The sequence below is a fragment of the Octopus sinensis genome, linkage group LG14, assembly GCF_006345805.1.
Source record: "Octopus sinensis linkage group LG14, ASM634580v1, whole genome shotgun sequence".
Lineage (NCBI taxonomy): Eukaryota > Metazoa > Mollusca > Cephalopoda > Octopoda > Octopodidae > Octopus > Octopus sinensis.
The window spans coordinates 46,469,073-46,487,068 of NC_043010.1; the positions used below are offsets into that span (position 1 = coordinate 46,469,073).

The 17,996-nt window shown below is 33.7% G+C and overlaps 1 protein-coding gene across 5 annotated transcripts in view; it reads left to right on the plus strand.

Moving 5' to 3' along the window:
• Positions 1 to 17,996, plus strand: part of LOC115218760 (protein neuralized) — a 466,873-nt gene that overhangs the window by 322,582 nt on the left and 126,295 nt on the right. Inside the window, exon 1 of one of the 5 annotated variants that reach the window (XM_029788678.2) lies at positions 11,987 to 12,908. The exons of 3 other annotated variants lie outside the window; for them this stretch is intronic. In XM_029788678.2, coding sequence (XP_029644538.1) covers positions 12,665 to 12,908 — 244 coding nt within the window. In that variant the 5' untranslated portion in view covers positions 11,987 to 12,664. Of the gene's footprint in view, positions 1 to 11,986; positions 12,909 to 17,996 lie in introns of those variants that run through there. One more of the 5 variants, XM_029788679.2, reaches the window with a different exon arrangement.

The following is a 17,996-nucleotide window of genomic DNA, read 5'->3' on the forward strand; positions in this document are numbered from 1 at the left end:
TAGAAACCTAAAATTTAGAATTAACTACAATAAGATATAAATATACTCAAATTATCATATAGTTAAATTAATTTATATAACTACAATTTACTGTATATTCTCTAATACTCTTATACAAATTTATTTGTTTCATACATATAAATATGGTTTTGCTGGAGCCCAACTTTTATCTGAACAAATCAACCTTTAGACCCATTCAATATAAACTCAGTACTAATTCAATCAGTATCAAATTTATAACCACTATTTTAATATATTTTAATCTAAAAACTATAATTTAATTAATATTCATTAATAAATTATATTAATTAATTAAATAAACATCTAAAAGAAATCTAATACAAAGTCATGTTGACTAATATATAATGATAATGTTTTATATATTAGTCATCCTTCATATAAACATTACTTTATTCTTTCACTTGTTTCAGTCATGTAACTGTGGCCATGCTGGAGCACTGCATTAAAGCGTTCTAGTTGAAGAAATCAACCCCAGAACTTATTCTTTGTAAGCCTAGTACTTATTCTATCAGTTTGTTTTGCTGAATCACTAAGTTACTGGGACATAAACACACCAGCATCAGTTGTCAAGCGATGGTGGGGGGGGACAGACACATGCACACATAAATACATACATACATATCTATATTATATATATGCACACACACACATACACCCAATGAGCTTCTTTCAGCTTCCATCTACCAAATCCACTCACAAGGTTCTGGTCAGCCTGAGGCTATAGTAGAAAACACTTGTCCAAGGTACCATGTAGTGGGAATGAACTTGGAACTATGTGATTGGAAAGCAAGCTTCTTATCACACAACCACGCCCTGTGCCTCATATAAAATATATCTTTTCTCCTTGTTTACGTAGATAAAACCCATCAATATTTCAACAGTACCATAGAGCCAAAGTGAAAGTATTTTGGAAGCTCACTATATATCATGTGCATGTCAGGATGATATATGTGAGTGTGTGTGTGTGTGTGTGTGTGTAATTGTATGTTGTTTTGTTATTCTTTATATGATAAAAAAGCATCATATGTAATTTATTCAATTAAAGCCTTCAAATACATTTGCTGCAAGTAATTAACTGAAAAAATGAATATTTATGACCCAAGGTATATCCACAGGTGTCCAGTAATAAAATGAATATATAGATAGCTTTCCTACTTCATAGTTTAATTGAGTCACAGGTTTGGATGGGAAAATAAAGACTTAAAACACCTGTTGCAACGTACAAGTATTCTGATATACTAATAAATAATTAACATACTTGCAACCTATTATAATGTTAAAATATGTTGAATTTATAATCATGCATCAATATGTTTCCACTCATCATCAATATTGAATACTGAATATGAATATTGAAACAGACTCCTTCTGAAGCAGTAATTTTATTTATCAGTGAAAACACCATTAGCTTCACCTGCAAGCTTACAGATGGGCGTGGGGGGGGGGTGGAATAACGTAACTTACTAGCAGTCAGGAATAATTGCTTTGACATCATTCTTTAAATTAGCTAAACACTTTCAAATTCTAAATGATATTACATATTATATGCATCAGTTTGAGGTGGGGAAAAAGCAACAGAAAACTTGTTACTCTTTTTCCTTCTCAGATCAGTGCTTATAATATGTATTATAATTTACCTTATGAAAAAATAAAAACTTACCAAAATCCTTCAATTCTCTTCTATGACTATTATAGAAATTGTGCACAACACTTTTTTTTTTTTTAGATATGTTCTGTTCCAATGAATAGGAAAAAACCAGTACAGGTCAATATGCCAATATTTTGTTGCAGAAAGACACCTTTTCTGCAACATTTTTCACTATATTTCCTTTAATATCCTGCATTTACCAATTGTCTGGTATGTTGTATTGTTAGTTATTTTAAAAAATCTCATTTATTTTCTCATTTTATATATGCTTTATCTGGTAATAAACATGTCCTTTATTTCATACCTGCCATATTATTACTGATCTGAAAAAGAAAATGTACAATTTCATACCCCACCATTCTGCTATACTCACATATATGCAGAGAGAGAGAGAGAGAGAGAGAGAGAGAGAGAGAGAGAATAAATACACCATTGCAATTGACATGAATGAAATCTGTAATGTTGTTTGGAATTTTTTTCTATATTTTCTTAATCATATTTGAGCATCGTTAAAAGAGAAATATATTTATAATTAATTTTCTCCTCTCTTTTTCCATTTCATTAATTGTCTCATGGTTCTGGAATCCTTACATAAAGATTGAGCTCCATGTGATGCTTCCAACTTCAGGACTTTTTTTGTGAGGATAACCAGTAGTGATTTCTCATTGCTTGCTCAAGGCCTACCTCAGGGCTTGAAGTCAGCACTATAAATTAATAAAACTTCATCAGTAACTCAATACTCCCACCTGCAATAGGTACACTGATCCCTACTTTATTGCATGATATCTATTTATGGTTAAAAGTAGTTTCAGAAAACTGGTGGTAGTCTGTGTGGGTAAAAATTATACAAACAAATTCGAGAGTTTGGATAAATTTGTATGTTGTGTGGGTCAGAGGAGAGAGGAACCTTCTGATGTTCTGGAATAAATCATACAGTTGAAAGTTTCTCAGAATGTCCTCTTCCTTTACTTCTCATGGCATTCAAACTTATCAAAACTCACAAACTTCACTATTTACTGTTTAGTGAACTGAGCCAATGATCATTCAGGCAAACACATGGTATAATCCTTAACTAGATGCAAATGTTTTGAACATCCTCCACTCAGCTGTCAGGCTGGCATTGTATTCACTTGATTTTATTTGAATAAAAGTTCATTATTTTCTGAAATGTATATATTATTATTTCTCATTTGAGGCTATAGTAGAAGACACTCAAAGTGCCATGCAGTAGTACTGAACTCAGAAACATGAAGTTGGGAAGCAAGTTTCTTACCATACAGTCATACCTGCACCTATGCTGTATAGATACGGGGAAACTTCTAACAGTTACACAAATCTCAGCAGAAATAAACGGAAATAGAATTTGCCACAAAATACGATGCCAGTCTATCATGGAATATGTAAATATGATGAATGCCAAATATTTTCATTGTAAATTCTATTATCAGTGGTTTAACCATTTCTAACCATTTTATATCTACAACTACTGGAAGTACTACTACAGATAACTATTCTTGGAAATCCTGAAGGATATTTCTTTTAGTGAGTTATAGAAAGACAATTTTTCCAAGCATTTTACTGGAAATGAAGCAGTGGTTTACATTTAAAATAAAGCAAAATGTGTTTTGATTATAATACATACATGCATTTGCTATTCAGTCTTTGGTTAACTAAAAGTGAATTCGGTTTAATAATCAGAATATTGGCTTTTGTCTGGATTTATATTATATTCATCTTTTCTCTTAACAATATGTTATAATTATTATAATTGTATGCTCTACCTGTAATTAAAATCATACTCTCAAAACAGCAACTTCTGTGATCTCTGCTTTTGAAAACACACACATACTCATAATCATAATCATGGAAATAGATAATATAAATAAACTCAGAAAACAGCCAGTTTAGCAATGCTATAGCCTCAACATAATAGAAATAATACTCAGAATAATAATAGCGTTGCAGATGAAAGGCATTCACTGTGTGGTTATAACATAAATCTATCTATTCATAAAATTGTTTGTAAAATGGAGAAATGAAGCTTTAATATAAAACAGTCATTCCAGTTAGGAATATTGATGTATTATTATTAAGGAAACCAACAGAGGCTGGTGGATCAGTAAAATCAGTAGAGCGTTGTTAGTATTTAGTTATGTACCTTTACATTCTCAATTCAAATGCAGCTAGGATCAACTTTACCTTTCATCTTTCAGAGTTGAGAAAATCAAGCACTCCTACTGTTGATCTAATCAATCGTACCATTCCTCCAAATGCATAGCCTTGTACATCATCATTACCATTGTCGTTTTATAGTGTCCATTTTAAAAAATTTTTTTTTTTTATCATGTTTGCATGGGTCAGAAAGAATTTGGTGAAACAGATTTTCTACTGCTAGATACTCTTTTTTTTGCCAGCTCTCGCCTGTTTCCAAGTAAGGTAACATTTTTCCTTGTGGAGGTACATGGTCTAGTGGTTAGAGCAGCGGACTAGCAGTTGAGGGATTGCGAGTTCGAATCTCAGACTGAGCAATGTGTGTGTTTATGAGCGAAACACCTAAGCTCTATGCGGCTCCGGCAGATACCAACCTATCTGAGACTATTCCTCACATCCATTTCCATGATACAAATGTCTTAGTTTAATATAATCTAAATTAAAACCTTACATCAGAATTCCAGACTAATTTATGTTCCAAATACCTGCTTAATAATAACAAATTATTTTACTATAGGTGCAGGCATGGCTGTGTGGTAAGAAGTTTTCCCAACCACATTGTTCTGGGTTCAATATCACTGCATGGTACCTTGGACAGATGTCTTCTACAATAGGTTCAGGCCGACCAAAGCCTTGTGAGTGGACCTGGTAGACAGTAAATGAAAGAAGCCCATCGTATGTGTGTGTATTTCCTACACACACATACTGCTTGACAATTGGTGTTAGTATGTTTATGTCTCCATAACTTAGCAGTTCAGCACAAGTTATCAATAGAATAAGTACTGGGGTTGATTCATTTGACTAAAATTCCTTGAGGTGGTGCCCCTGCACGGCCTCAGTCTAATGACTGAAACAAGTGAAAGACAAAAGCTAAGAGATAAATTCTTTGTCACATTTTTGAAATTAACTGAAACAAAGGCCATATATTTCAACAGAAATATAGTAACAAAGGGATTAAACTGCAATATGAGCAGCTTCTGCACAGCAGTTAATTTACCTACACACTGTAGAAACAAAACCTCCCTCAACAAACTCCTTATCCACCTTTCATATAGAGATCACCTCATTAAAAATCATTCAACTATAACATTGAATGAATGATTCTTTAGAAGTGAGAAAATATGAAGACATTTCACTGATTTCTTCATTATTACCTCCTGGTAGTTCATGTCTAATGACCTGAACTGTTGAATTTTCATTTCTATTGTATGTATAATGCCTATCGGTGAAGTATTTATGGATACAACACAATGCTGAACTAACCATTCATGCGAAGAATTGTTGTGCTCTCAAACTGTATTATGAAAATAGCTTTATCATGCATTACATCTTTCTTGAAGCATGTAATTTGATTATGAATTTTTATTTTTTAAATTTTGAATAGCATTTGGTTTTAAACTTTGAATAGAGTCCAAAATTACATCTTGGCATTGTATAAAAGCATTTCTGTTATTTAGCATGCCAAAATTTAAAACAATGGTGAAGTTGCAGGATTGTGTTTCTAAGTGTTAATCTTCATTCTGTTCTTGAAGCAGCAAAGCTAGTTTTCCAGAAATCTACAAGAAACTAATTCCATTGGTTATCTTACTGATGTAAAATATATATTCTAATATTTGGGGATGGTCAATTTTTGTCAATTAAACACATGCACTATGTACTTGGTCTTCACTTCAGCTTTATTATTATTATTTTTTTAATGTCCTTTGTCTGAAATCTTTCATCACACATCCTGTGACCTCTTCAGTGACTCTCCATCTCACGTGTCTCCTCCTGTTTCAGACAAAGGACACTAAAATAAGAATAATAATAATAAAGCTGTAGTAAAGACCAAGTATATAGTGCATGTGTTTAATCCACAAAAATATAACCATCCCCAAATATAACAATATCTGCTTCAACTCATGATTCCACATCGGGAATCTTGCAAAACAAATGCATGAACATAACATATATCTCACCTGAACAAATTGACCCCAGTGCTTATTTTTAAGCGTGGTACTTATTCTGTTTGTCTCTTTTGCCAAGCTACAAAGTTATGAGGAGGCAATCAAACTAGCACCAGTTGTCAAGCAATGGTGATAGACAAACACGAAAACACACATACATACACACACACATACACACACACATACATACACATCAGGCTTCTTCTAGTTTCTGCCTACCAAATCCACTCACAAGGTTTTGGGCAACCTGAGGCTATAGTAAAAGACACCTGCCCAAGGTGCCATGCAGTGGATTGGACCCAGAACCATGTGGTTGGGAAGCAAATTTCTTACCACTCAGCCACACTTGCACCTATGTTTGTGTATGTGTGTGTCAAATTCACTCACACAGCATTGCTCAGCCTGGGGCCCAAGTAGAAGAGACTTGGCTAAGGTTCCTTGTAGTGAGATTGAACCTGTAGCAGTAAAGGGAGCTTTTTAACCACACAGCCATGCTTGCATGAATCTTTCCTGACAGAGAATATTCCTCTGCAATACTGGAGAAAAATCTGCACAGCACCTGAATTATGAAATAAACAATATATCCTATCGGTATGTAAGGTATATCACTCTTTTTAATACCCATATAGGTGCACTTTTGGCTATGTAGTTAAGATGTTTGCTTCCCAACCAAGTGGCACCTTGGGCAAATGCCTTCTACTATAGCCCTGGACTGACCAAAACATCATGAGTGGATTTGGTAGATGGAATCTAAAACAAGTCCATCATGCACATGTGTTTGTGTGTAAGAGCATGTATGTGCAAGCATATGCACCTTCTCATCTTCCATGAAAACATGTCTGGACATGGGTAAATACTGCTGTGCTTGGAAGCATGTGAGGGTTACCAACAGAAAGGGCATCCCAGCCATAGAAAATCTGACTCATTGAATTCTGTTTTACTTATGCTAGTATAGAAAAACTCATCAAAACTATGATGGTGGTGATGATATAATTTTAGCCTTAGGGAGAAGGAATGTTCTTCTTGTGCCCATGGAGAGATTAGTAGCTTATAGTTATTTCTAGAATTAGTCTGTACACTTTTCATCTATATATTTCTTTTGATTTTCCAAAGCCATAAAGTATTCTATAATACATAGATGGCATATAACAATATTAATTGGATTGTAAGGGGTAAATAAACTCCTTACAAGCCCATTAAGCATGTATTCACATGCATGCACACATTCACATATAGATGCATACACACACACTCATATATATATAATATAAATAATATATAAATATATGCATATATACATACATATATGTACATACCTACATCTATATGTATATATACATGCATATATGGGTACAGGTCATCAAAAAAAACGTTGAACAACGAAAAAACAAGAGTACAAGACATGCAACACAAGGGATATTTCCCTTCTTCAGTTGTCCTTGTTTCGTCTACTCCACGTTTTGAAGGTAAGGACAAGATGCGACTTCATTGAAACAGTCCTTCCCGCAAAGGAAATTAAATAAAATTTATATATATATATAACAAGTGAAGAATGGATGTATAGGTACCATATTTATTCTTTGGTTACAGCTGTTTCAACAACACATAGGTTAGATAAATCATTTAACAAGTTGGAAATTGTGAATATGCACAATGATTTTGTAACATTGGTTGTATCACAAAAAGCCCAGGAGTGCTAACTGAGGTAACTACTTGGATTCCCAGATCCCCTTTCATTTGCTATATTATATATATATATATGAAGGGGTGCTGAAAAGTTCTTGGTATTGTAGGGTAGTTGTGAGAGTTTACATCTGGTCACCTTTAACATGAAACATGGAGAATATATGGGCCAGATATGGCTTGATAAATGCTAAAGTATTAATCACTTCATGGACATAATAAGAAAGGTATTCTTTCTCTGATGAAGACCTAACAAGACTAGAAACTTGTCAGATTGATCCCTTTTTTTTTCTCTCACAAAAAGATAAAAATTTTCATGTAACCATTTTGTCTACTTTTCACAGTAAGACTTAAATTGTATGTTTGTTATTTTAAGAAAAAATTTGTTGTTGTTGTTTGTTTCTTCTTGAGCCACACCTAGCTCATAAGGGCCGGTTTCCTTTGTGTATAGGTTCCCCACCTGGATGGGACGCCAGTCCATCTCAAGTAAGCTGCAAAATGCAGGAGGAAAGAGCGAGAGAAAGTTGTGGCGAAAGAGTCAGCAGAAGTTCGCCATTATCTTCTGCTGGAGCCGTGTGGAGCTTAGGTGTTTCACTCATAGACACACACATTGCTCGGTCTGAGATTCAAAGCCACGATCCCTTGACCGCGAGTCTGCTACTCTAACCACTAGGCCATGTGCCTCCACAAGAAAAAAGTAAACATTTCAAATTACACCCTGCTCACTGAAATTAAAAGAAAAAACCAAAACAATACCTGCATAGTGCACAGGGAGTAAAGCTTTTGCTAGTACATCCGTACATGGCTGATGTCAGCGCTGCCTTGACTGGCTTCCGTGGCCATTGTCAGCCACCCCTGGCACTTGTGCCAGTGGCACATAAAAAGCACCCACTACACTCATGGAGTGGTTGGCATTAGGAAGGGCATCCACCTGTATAAACACTGCCAGATCAGACTGGAGCCTGGTGCAGCCTCCTGGCTACCCAGACCCTGGTTGAACCGTCCAACCCATGCTAGCATGGAAAACGGACGTTAAACGACGATGATGATTTCTGTTGAAATACACTGCTTTTGTTTCAATTAATTTTTTAAATAATGAAGAATTTAGTAAAATAACTTTGTCATTATTAAACTGGTGTTTAGAACAAATTAACATGAAATTTTGCTGAAGAGTTTAATTTAGATCACTTTAAAATAAGGAGTTTGTATCATAAAACCAAGGGTTTCTCAAGGGCGGAATGATATCAAATGGGTTAACCTATGGTTATTAGTTTGTTAGTTTATCAACTCAACTAGCTGCCATCCAGTCACATTACATGACCAAGAGCATATAATGGATGAGAACTGCTGAATCAAGAAGTGCCAATCTCTAATTGTGGATGGAACATGTGGAAGGGGTAGACCCAGGAAGACGTGGGATGAAGATGTGAGAAAGGACCTTCAGACGCTGGGGATCACAAGGGACCAAGACTTGTGGCAGTTTGCTGTGAGAAGACCTGTCAAGCTAAGTAAAATCATGTTGTCCTTGCATACAGGCTGACCCTTGCACCCCTCTTGAGCATTCCTAATTTTGCAGGCTCATGGGTGTTGGTACCACGTAAAAAGTACCCATGCCGGTTCCACCTAAAAGCACCCATGCTGGTGCTGTATAAAAGCACCCAGTATATTCTGTGAAGTGATTGGCATTACGAAGGGCATCCAACCAAAACAGACATGGAGCCCTGGCAGCTCTTCAGCTTGTCAGCTCCTGCCAAACCATCTAACTGATGTCAGCATGGAAAACAGATGTTATATGATAATGATGTTTGGCTGCTTTCTCATTGTACTTAACTCCAAAACAGATTTTACTACTTAGTAGAATACTGTATACTTAACCATGTTTTAATGATTAATACATATGGTTTATATTTTTACTAATAATATAAAATAAACTAGCAAGTCTATTTCCTTTAGACTAATTATAAAAAAAAGGTGATACTTTTATTTTGTGGTCATTGCTGTTTAGCCCTGAGTCAACAACCTTAGATAGAATTGGTTATTTCGTGCAGGTCAATGGGCCACATAAAGCAGCGGTTCTGAAACATTTCTTTGCTTATGAACCCTTTTGATTCCTATTTTACTTGGGTGGACCCTCATAGCTATTTGATATTTTAAAAAAAAGCTATTATATATTTATAATTAAATATATAATAGCTTGTGTGTTGTAATTTATTGCACAAATTTTAGCAAAAAAAATCTGACAGGGTCCCCCAAGGCCAAGTTCAGGATGCATTGAGTTGTGTAATATATGATGAAAGGTAAAAGATATTCAGTCATTTAATTGGGTTAGATTTATGACATACTCTGCACGAAAAAGCAGACGTATTTTAAAATCAGTCGAGAAAGTAGCTGGAACATTAGGTTCGAAGGGAGATAACTTCCGCTTAAGCAAATAAATTTGGGATATCTAAATACTGAGGTGTGATAACTAAATATGAAGAACAAGCAATCAGCTCTGTAGGTTTCCCTGATTGATGAATGACAAAGTTAGTTGTCGGTTATTTGATTTGAATATGTAAAAATAAATACTGAGCAGGTATTATTGACAATGACGGTTTTATTTTTGTGCAATAAAAATCAATTTTAGGAAAAAAAGATTAGCTTATAAAAACTTGTTTGACGATTATCATATATATTTTAGATTATATCAGTGATTGTTAATAAAATAACATCAGTATTAAAATAAATCTAGAATTAATCAATGAAATTTAGAAGAAAATATTTATAAATAACGAAGATTAAGCTAATTTCTGATGAGTAAATATAAGAAAACGAAATACTATATTTCGTTTTTGGATTTGGTTTGCAAGATTCTTTATATGAGTTCGTGTGTTGAAGCATATTCTGTTGTGTCTGGGGAGAGTCATTTTATTTTTGTGCCTTATAATGTAACACACTCATCGGTAAAATTTCCACTTATTTCTTATTTTTATTTTCCTAAAATTTTCGTTGCGTCTTGCAACCTATGAAAAAACAGAAATATTAGCACGTTCAAAGAATAATCAGGGGCAAAATTCGGTATCTATAAGTTAAGTAGATCATTTAATTGTTATTTGAAATTATTGATACATTTTACGAAAGTTACTAACCATTCTTTCTCACCTCCTTGTATTCAAAACTTTTTAGTTCTTCACCGAGTTTTATAGTGTTTTTTTTTTTATTATTATTCAAGGGACACAACTTTAATTGGTCCGATAAGTAACTTCAGGGATTACTTTACCTTGAACTATATTACTGTATTAGAAGGGAAATCTAATTATATTTAAACTACTTTCACAAATAAAATATTTTTAAAATTTAGCTAATAGTTCATTTCAGCAGACGTACCGAAATATCGTTGTTCAAAAGTAAAATATTGATGTTCTCGGCGAGTTATCAATTGTTTGTGATGAAATTGATTAGTTATATACATTTGTGTGTGTTCGTGCTATGTGAGCTGGCAGAAACGTTAGCACGCCGGGCGAAATGCGTAGCCGTATTTCGTCCGTCGTTACGTTCTGAGTTCAAATTCCGCCGAGGTCGACTTTGCCTTTCATCTTTTCGGGGTCGATAAATAAAGTACCAGTTTCGTACTGGGATCGATGTAATCGACTTAATCCGTTTGTCCCCTCTATGTTTAGCCCCTTGTGGGCAGTAAAGAAATAGTTATGTATTATATATGTGTTGTACGTTTAAAATCAACTATTTACTTCTTCAGTTGATATCTGTGATTATATAATACATATTAATAGCAAAAGTTTTTCAAAGAGTTCCTACATGAGATACATGTATATTTTCTTTGAAATATTAGAGTCAATGCTTGGCTTCAACTCAGAACATAAGACGATAGTCGTTGATAGCATACAGTTAGTTTGGGTTTTTTTGGTTTTTGTTTTCCAGGAAATTTTTCTCTGGATATGCTTACTTCCTAATTTCTTATAGACAACCAGCATTCCATCCTGCACATGTTTTTGATATAACTTCTTATGTAAATAGCCTAAGGTGTGTGTGTATATACAGTTAAGTACACCACCTCAATATATACACCAATTTAGATTGTTTGCTTAGATATAATTACTGGCAAATATATTACACCAGAGCCAAAATATAATCTTGACATCTATCTGTGGATCCAAACCAATAACTCGTATATGTAATATCTCTTATCCTCATCCCAACCTTCCTCCTTCTACCTCTTTCTTGCATACTCTCTCTCTCTCTCTCCTTTCATTCATTGTTACCTGAGAAAATACAGTTAAAGAAAGAGAAGAAATATGAAATGCACAAGTAGACTTAATGCTCATTTTTCTATAAAAATATTGTAGTGAGTGGAAAGCTATGTAAGCCACTATATTACCCATTATACATATTTTTTGCAGTTATTTTTAAATGACCTGCTTTCTTCTCCTTTGTACATCCTTGCTGATTCTTTGCCCCCTATACACTTTACTAATAACTTTTGTTATTCAGCTACATTAGCTACTTCTCAACTTGAAGTAATTCATATCTTTCCCTCAGCCAACATTTTCACAAACAAAAAAGAAAGAAAAGAAAAATAAAGGATACCTTTAGAAAAGAACAAAGCAAAACAAAACCAAAATTTAAAAAGAAAAAAGATTTTAAGTTTATACTAAAAACAAAACCAAGATGCACAAAAATGTTTGGCCAAATGGACACATACTGATCCTTGCAGCAGCTGTTTCACATGTAGTGGGAATATTATTGCTGTATACAGAGTCTTGAAAAGCTATTATCTCTACTTATTTACTCTGTTAAATTTTCTATTACAATTGTTGGCAGTATTAAACGCAAGTTCCCATCAGCAGGGAAGAGAAAATATTATGTGAGGTTATGCAGTTAAAGGAAGCATCCACTACACTCTAAAATACATTAAATGGAATTGCAGATATTTTCTTTCATTTTATTTTTAAATTTGTAACAGACTCAATTCTCTGTTTTCAATTTCGCGATTGAGATACTTATGTCACCACTTGCACCGTAAAAATCTCCTACTGTGTGTGCATTGTCTGATGTAGGAAGTTGTGGATACCTCAAGGAATCTATTACCGTGAAACCTCTAAGTTGGCGGGTGAAAAAGATCAGGCCTTTCCATCTTTTTGGACTGTCTTACAAAAAAATGGGAATCTTTGATCTGGAAAGTAACATATGCATTGATTACAAGGTCTTTAAGTCAACAAGTATGCAATGCATGAAAGATTCTAGCTCCTCTTGCTGCAGCAGAAGACGACAAAGTATGGATTACTCCTTATATCACAGTACATCAGTTCCATCTCCTTCAGCCGCTGCCACCTCTGCACCACCTTTGTTTGATAACCCTTTTTCCTATTCTTCTTGTTTTGCACCTGACTTTTTTGAGAAGGGTAAGTAAATAAACAACACTCTGTGTATACAGTTCTTCAATACACATATGCATTCATACATTCATACTTACATCATAACTTACATAATGCATATCATTACAGCACAATCCTCTATATTTAATAATGATGACCTCTACATTAAGAAAACACTGTGTCAGTCTCTTAACACTTGTTAAAACATGCAAATTATTTTCTCATTTAATTAGTGATTCAAAACATGTACTAAAATAACTATAGCCTTGGCTCCTTCTCTTTCTAAAGTTTGTGTGTGTTTGGTGTGTATGTATGACAAATTTAAATGAACATATCATCTCGAAACAGCTAATCCTTTTCTAGGTTGTTAACTACAGCTGGTAATTTATAGGCCTAAGATGTAAATAACATGAAATAGCTTGACATTGGTTTGAACTTGCATCACAGGCTCGGTCTTACTCACCTGCCTCTATTTCTCTCTCTTTCTCTCTCTATCTCTGTCACATAATCAATTTGAAGTTTTGATTAATTAATGCACGATTGCTCTCCAAAATATTAATATTGTGAAATAATCCTTACAGTATAAGTTGTTTCATGTTAATGTTTTCTAGAAAAGAGTAAAGAAGAAAAGTGAACCTACTCAATTATTTTTGATATTTTCTTTTGGTGTTATTTATTTAACTTCAAATCATCCCCGTATTACAGATATGGTTCGTACGATTTATTGTTATAAACTTTTAACTATAATACATTGGTTTATTTGTCACTACTGCACATTTGAGTCAACAAGAAGCCCAATATCCATTCATTTATCCTTCTTGAAATAGCAGCAAAATTTTATTCATATTACCCTCTAGCATCTTTAAAGAAAATAAAAGGTGGGGAATGGGGACAGATGCATTGGATAATGTTGTTAACAAGGTGATCGGAGCTGGGATGTCTTTGATCATAGTCCTGAGTTAGGATTTGCCTGGGGTTAAATAAAACAAGATTTAGAAATGAAATTATGTCTCTCATCATTGACTCATTTTATTTCTTCGCAACATATTTCTAGAAAACTTTACACTGCTTTAAATAATTTAATATTAATTACTGAAATAGTATAGTGTAGATTATATACACACTACAGTGATTACTCTCTCTTTTTGCTTTTTCTTTTATTCTTACATATTTCGTTAGATTTGTGTCATTTTATGAATGAATGAAAAATATAAGTCTTTTGTAGCTATTGATATATTTTACAGTTAACTATGGATCTCATCATCTGTGAAAATATCTCTAAATTTCTTTGAATTATTATATGCAAGTGATTACATATAATATGCATTGATATCTTTATGTGTTTGTATATATAATTTGTACTATGTACATTAAATATATATTTTATACACACACATTACATTTTTTTTTAATATCTACATATATTTACACTTCTACCTGTACATCAACCACTATATGCTTATTTTTTTCTAAACTGAAAAACATGAACCACATACTTTCCTATTTACATCATATAATTATATAAGTGTGTGTGGTGTTTGTGTGTATGTGTGCGTGTGTGTGTAAATTTAACATCCATGCTTACCTATATATATTTTCATAAGTGTACTTAATTATATATTAAGCTTTCATATTTTAATGAGAAAACGCATATGCAAGTGTTCATATTCAAGCATGCTCATTAATGAATTAATATTTCATCTGTGTGGTGCATGTATATGTGTTAGCACATTCCTGTCTACATGTTTTTGAGTGCTTCATCGAGTTTACTAAAGGTTTACAATGGAATGTCTGTGGTTAAGTACATAATAGTGGTTATTGTAAGCATCTCATGCACTGATGAGAAGGAGGAGGGGTGGCTTCATAAACATTCTCTCTACTCTCATCCAAGTTTCTCTTTGAGATAACTCAACAGACAGTGACAGTTTCCTCTCTACTAATGCATCAGCTCTTCCTTCACGATTTCTAACACCCAAGATACAATTTCAGCAGTCTAAAAATAACCTGGGAGATTTTTCACAGCCAACTAATCTTTCGGAGTTACTCTGCTTCTTTCTTAGCTATTTATTTACTTTTGCTCATTCTGATTTGTAATGCAGACCCAAAGCCCATTTATTAATCCTCAAAGTGTTCTTGTGTTTCTAAAAATGGCATCAGATGAAGTTGATCTCCGATAAGTTTGTCAGATGCTTACATTGGCTCCACTGTGTTGCTAATTGCATCATACAAGTAAAAAGACTTGACCAGAAGCAAGAAAGTAAACAAACAAAAAATAAAGAAGAAAAAAATGAAAAAAAAAATGTTTGCAATGTGAAAAAAGATGTATAGAAATAATTTTAGTAAAACAATATTTTTACATGTTTTTTTTTTTAAAAAAAAAGAAAAGATTAGACAATGCTGTGAGATTAATTTGAATATAAACCCTTAACATACCAACTTCCCTGATATCTCCCCTAGTTCCATGACATACATCCTGTTTTAGAGTGATCTAAGTTAAAAACCTTTCATATCAATTTAATTTTCTTAATAATGTACTTTTAATTCATCTGGAAATGCAACTACATGAAGCTTCCAGGGCAGTGGTCCCCAAACTGTTTTGGGCTGCCACTGCCTTGGCACTCAGGTCACTTTCCTAGTGTTTCCCTTCCCTCACTCACCACCACAAACATTAACCACTTTCTGCGGCAAATTCAAAACATTTTTCTTCAATGCCACCGTCCCCCCACGATCTTTCTACCCACTCCCAGGAGGTACAATGTTGCCCACTTTGGGAACCACTGCTCTAAAGCTTTAAAGTCTTGACTGTTACAAGATAAAAATTAGAGTTGAATAAAATCTGAAAAATAACGATGACTAAACCTTCGAATGAATATAAAAATATACTCTAGTAACTGTTAGGATCTCAGAATCTTTTTGTATTGTTTTTGAAATATGGATGGTGCAGGCATGACTGCATCACTGAGAAGTTGTCTTCTCAACCATGTCTTTTTGGATTCCATTCCACTGCATAGCACCTTGGGCAAGTGTCTTCTACGACAGCCCTGAGCTGACCAAAGCCTTGTAAGTGGATTTGGTAGATGGAAACTGAAAGAAACCCATCATGCAAGCCATGTCCTTCATTTCTAATCTTCCATGAAAATATGCTTGGTTATGAGGAAATATTACCTTAGTTCGTAACAGTGAGCGTTAGCGACAAGAAGTACATTCAGCTATAGAAAACCTACCTCAACAAAATTCTGTCCAACCCATCATGATGGTGATGTTGATTATTATTATTATTATTATTATTATTATTATTATTATTATTATTATTATTATTATTAGTATGCCAGGCAAAATAGCTAGTAGCATTTCACTCACCTTTGCCTTTCATCCTTTTGGGGTCGATAAATTAAGTACCAGTTGAGTACTGGGGTCAATATAATTGATTTACCCCTGTCCCCTACCTTCCGCCACAAATTCAGGCCTTGTGACTAAAGCAGAAAGAATTATTATTATCATTTTTAATTGTTAGCGACATTTCTCTCATCTTTACATTCTGAGTTCAAATTCCACTTAGTTTGACTTTGCCTTTCATCCTTTTGGGGTCAATGAAATAAATTGAGGTCAGTGTAACTGACTAGTCCCCTCCCCACAAATTTCAAACCTTGTGCCTATAGCAGAAAGGATTATTATTATTATGTTTGACTTTTGCTTTACATTTGTACAAATTGGCTCCAAGTCTCACCCTGAGAATTCAAGAGACAACAAGTTGGAAGTTCCTGTTGGTGTTATGCCTAGGGTGCCATACATTTGGTTTTGTACATAGTGTTGTTCTAGAGAATGTTTAAGAAACCATAAGAAAATTGTTTGAGGTCAAGCCTTGTACCTATAGCAGAAAGGATTATTATTATTATTATTATTATTATTATTATTATTATTATTATTATTGTCATCATCATCATCATCATCATCATCATCATCATTATTATTATTATTATTATTCACAACCTGAAAATATATTCACTATAATTAGAAACAAAATTACTAAATTAGCATATAGAATCATTAAATAATAAAGTCATAATCATTTCCACTACTGTATTACATCATGGTCAACCTTCTAATTAAACCAAGGAATTTTTTTTTGCTTTGCTTTTGTTTTTCATTTGCTGATACTACCTGTCAGGTGCAGCTTTTGACAGAAATAATTCCAACACAGAATTTACAGAACTAGAACAGATGTCACAAGTATCTTGTTTGATGCTGCTCTTAACAGTTTTGTCAATCCATCTCCATGAACTGGTATTTTATTTATTTATTTATTGGCTCTAGAAAGATAAAAAGACGATGTTGACCTCAGTAAGATTTTGAACTCAGAATGAGAACAACCAGAACAAACACTGCAAATACTGTGTCAAGTTGACACCATCAATGACTACCAGTTTGCAGCAATAATCAAAACTTCATCCTCACTAAAATCATTTTTTTAAAAAAATAGTTCAGATCAAATCATTCATTTTATTTTTATTCTCTTACCTTTTGATGCCTTTTGCATGAGAATTTATCAGCACAGCATAAATCAATTATGAGAGAGTTCCATTCATCAGTGCATTTCAGCTATCAATCAATATTAGTTTGGTCAATATTATCAAAGCATTAGACTTTCTAGCTGATTCTTTTAAGTTCTACTTTATGGGCTTTATTCATTTATATATATTTTTTATTTTTCTAAATGAACTCACCTATATTTAGTCAAAATTTCAAATGGAAGTGTCTGCATTTCCTTGGGCTTGTTTTAATCCAGTCAAGATATCATTTTATGACTAACACATACTTCATCCAATTTTGATCCCAATTCATCTAACACTGCCCTTAGTTCTGCGATATAAACTTCTTGCTTTAAAGCAGTGTTTCTCAACCATTTATTTGCCTTTGGACCCCTTTGATATCTGTTTTACTCAGATGGACCCTCCTAGCCATTTGATGATTAAAAAATTCTATTATATTTGCCGAAGGCACACAGCTCAATGGTTAGAACATCGAGTTCACAATCCTGAGGTAGTGAGTTCGATTCCTGGAATGAGTTGCGATGTCACTGGTGTCAAGCTGTATCAGTCTTTGCTTTTCCCTTGG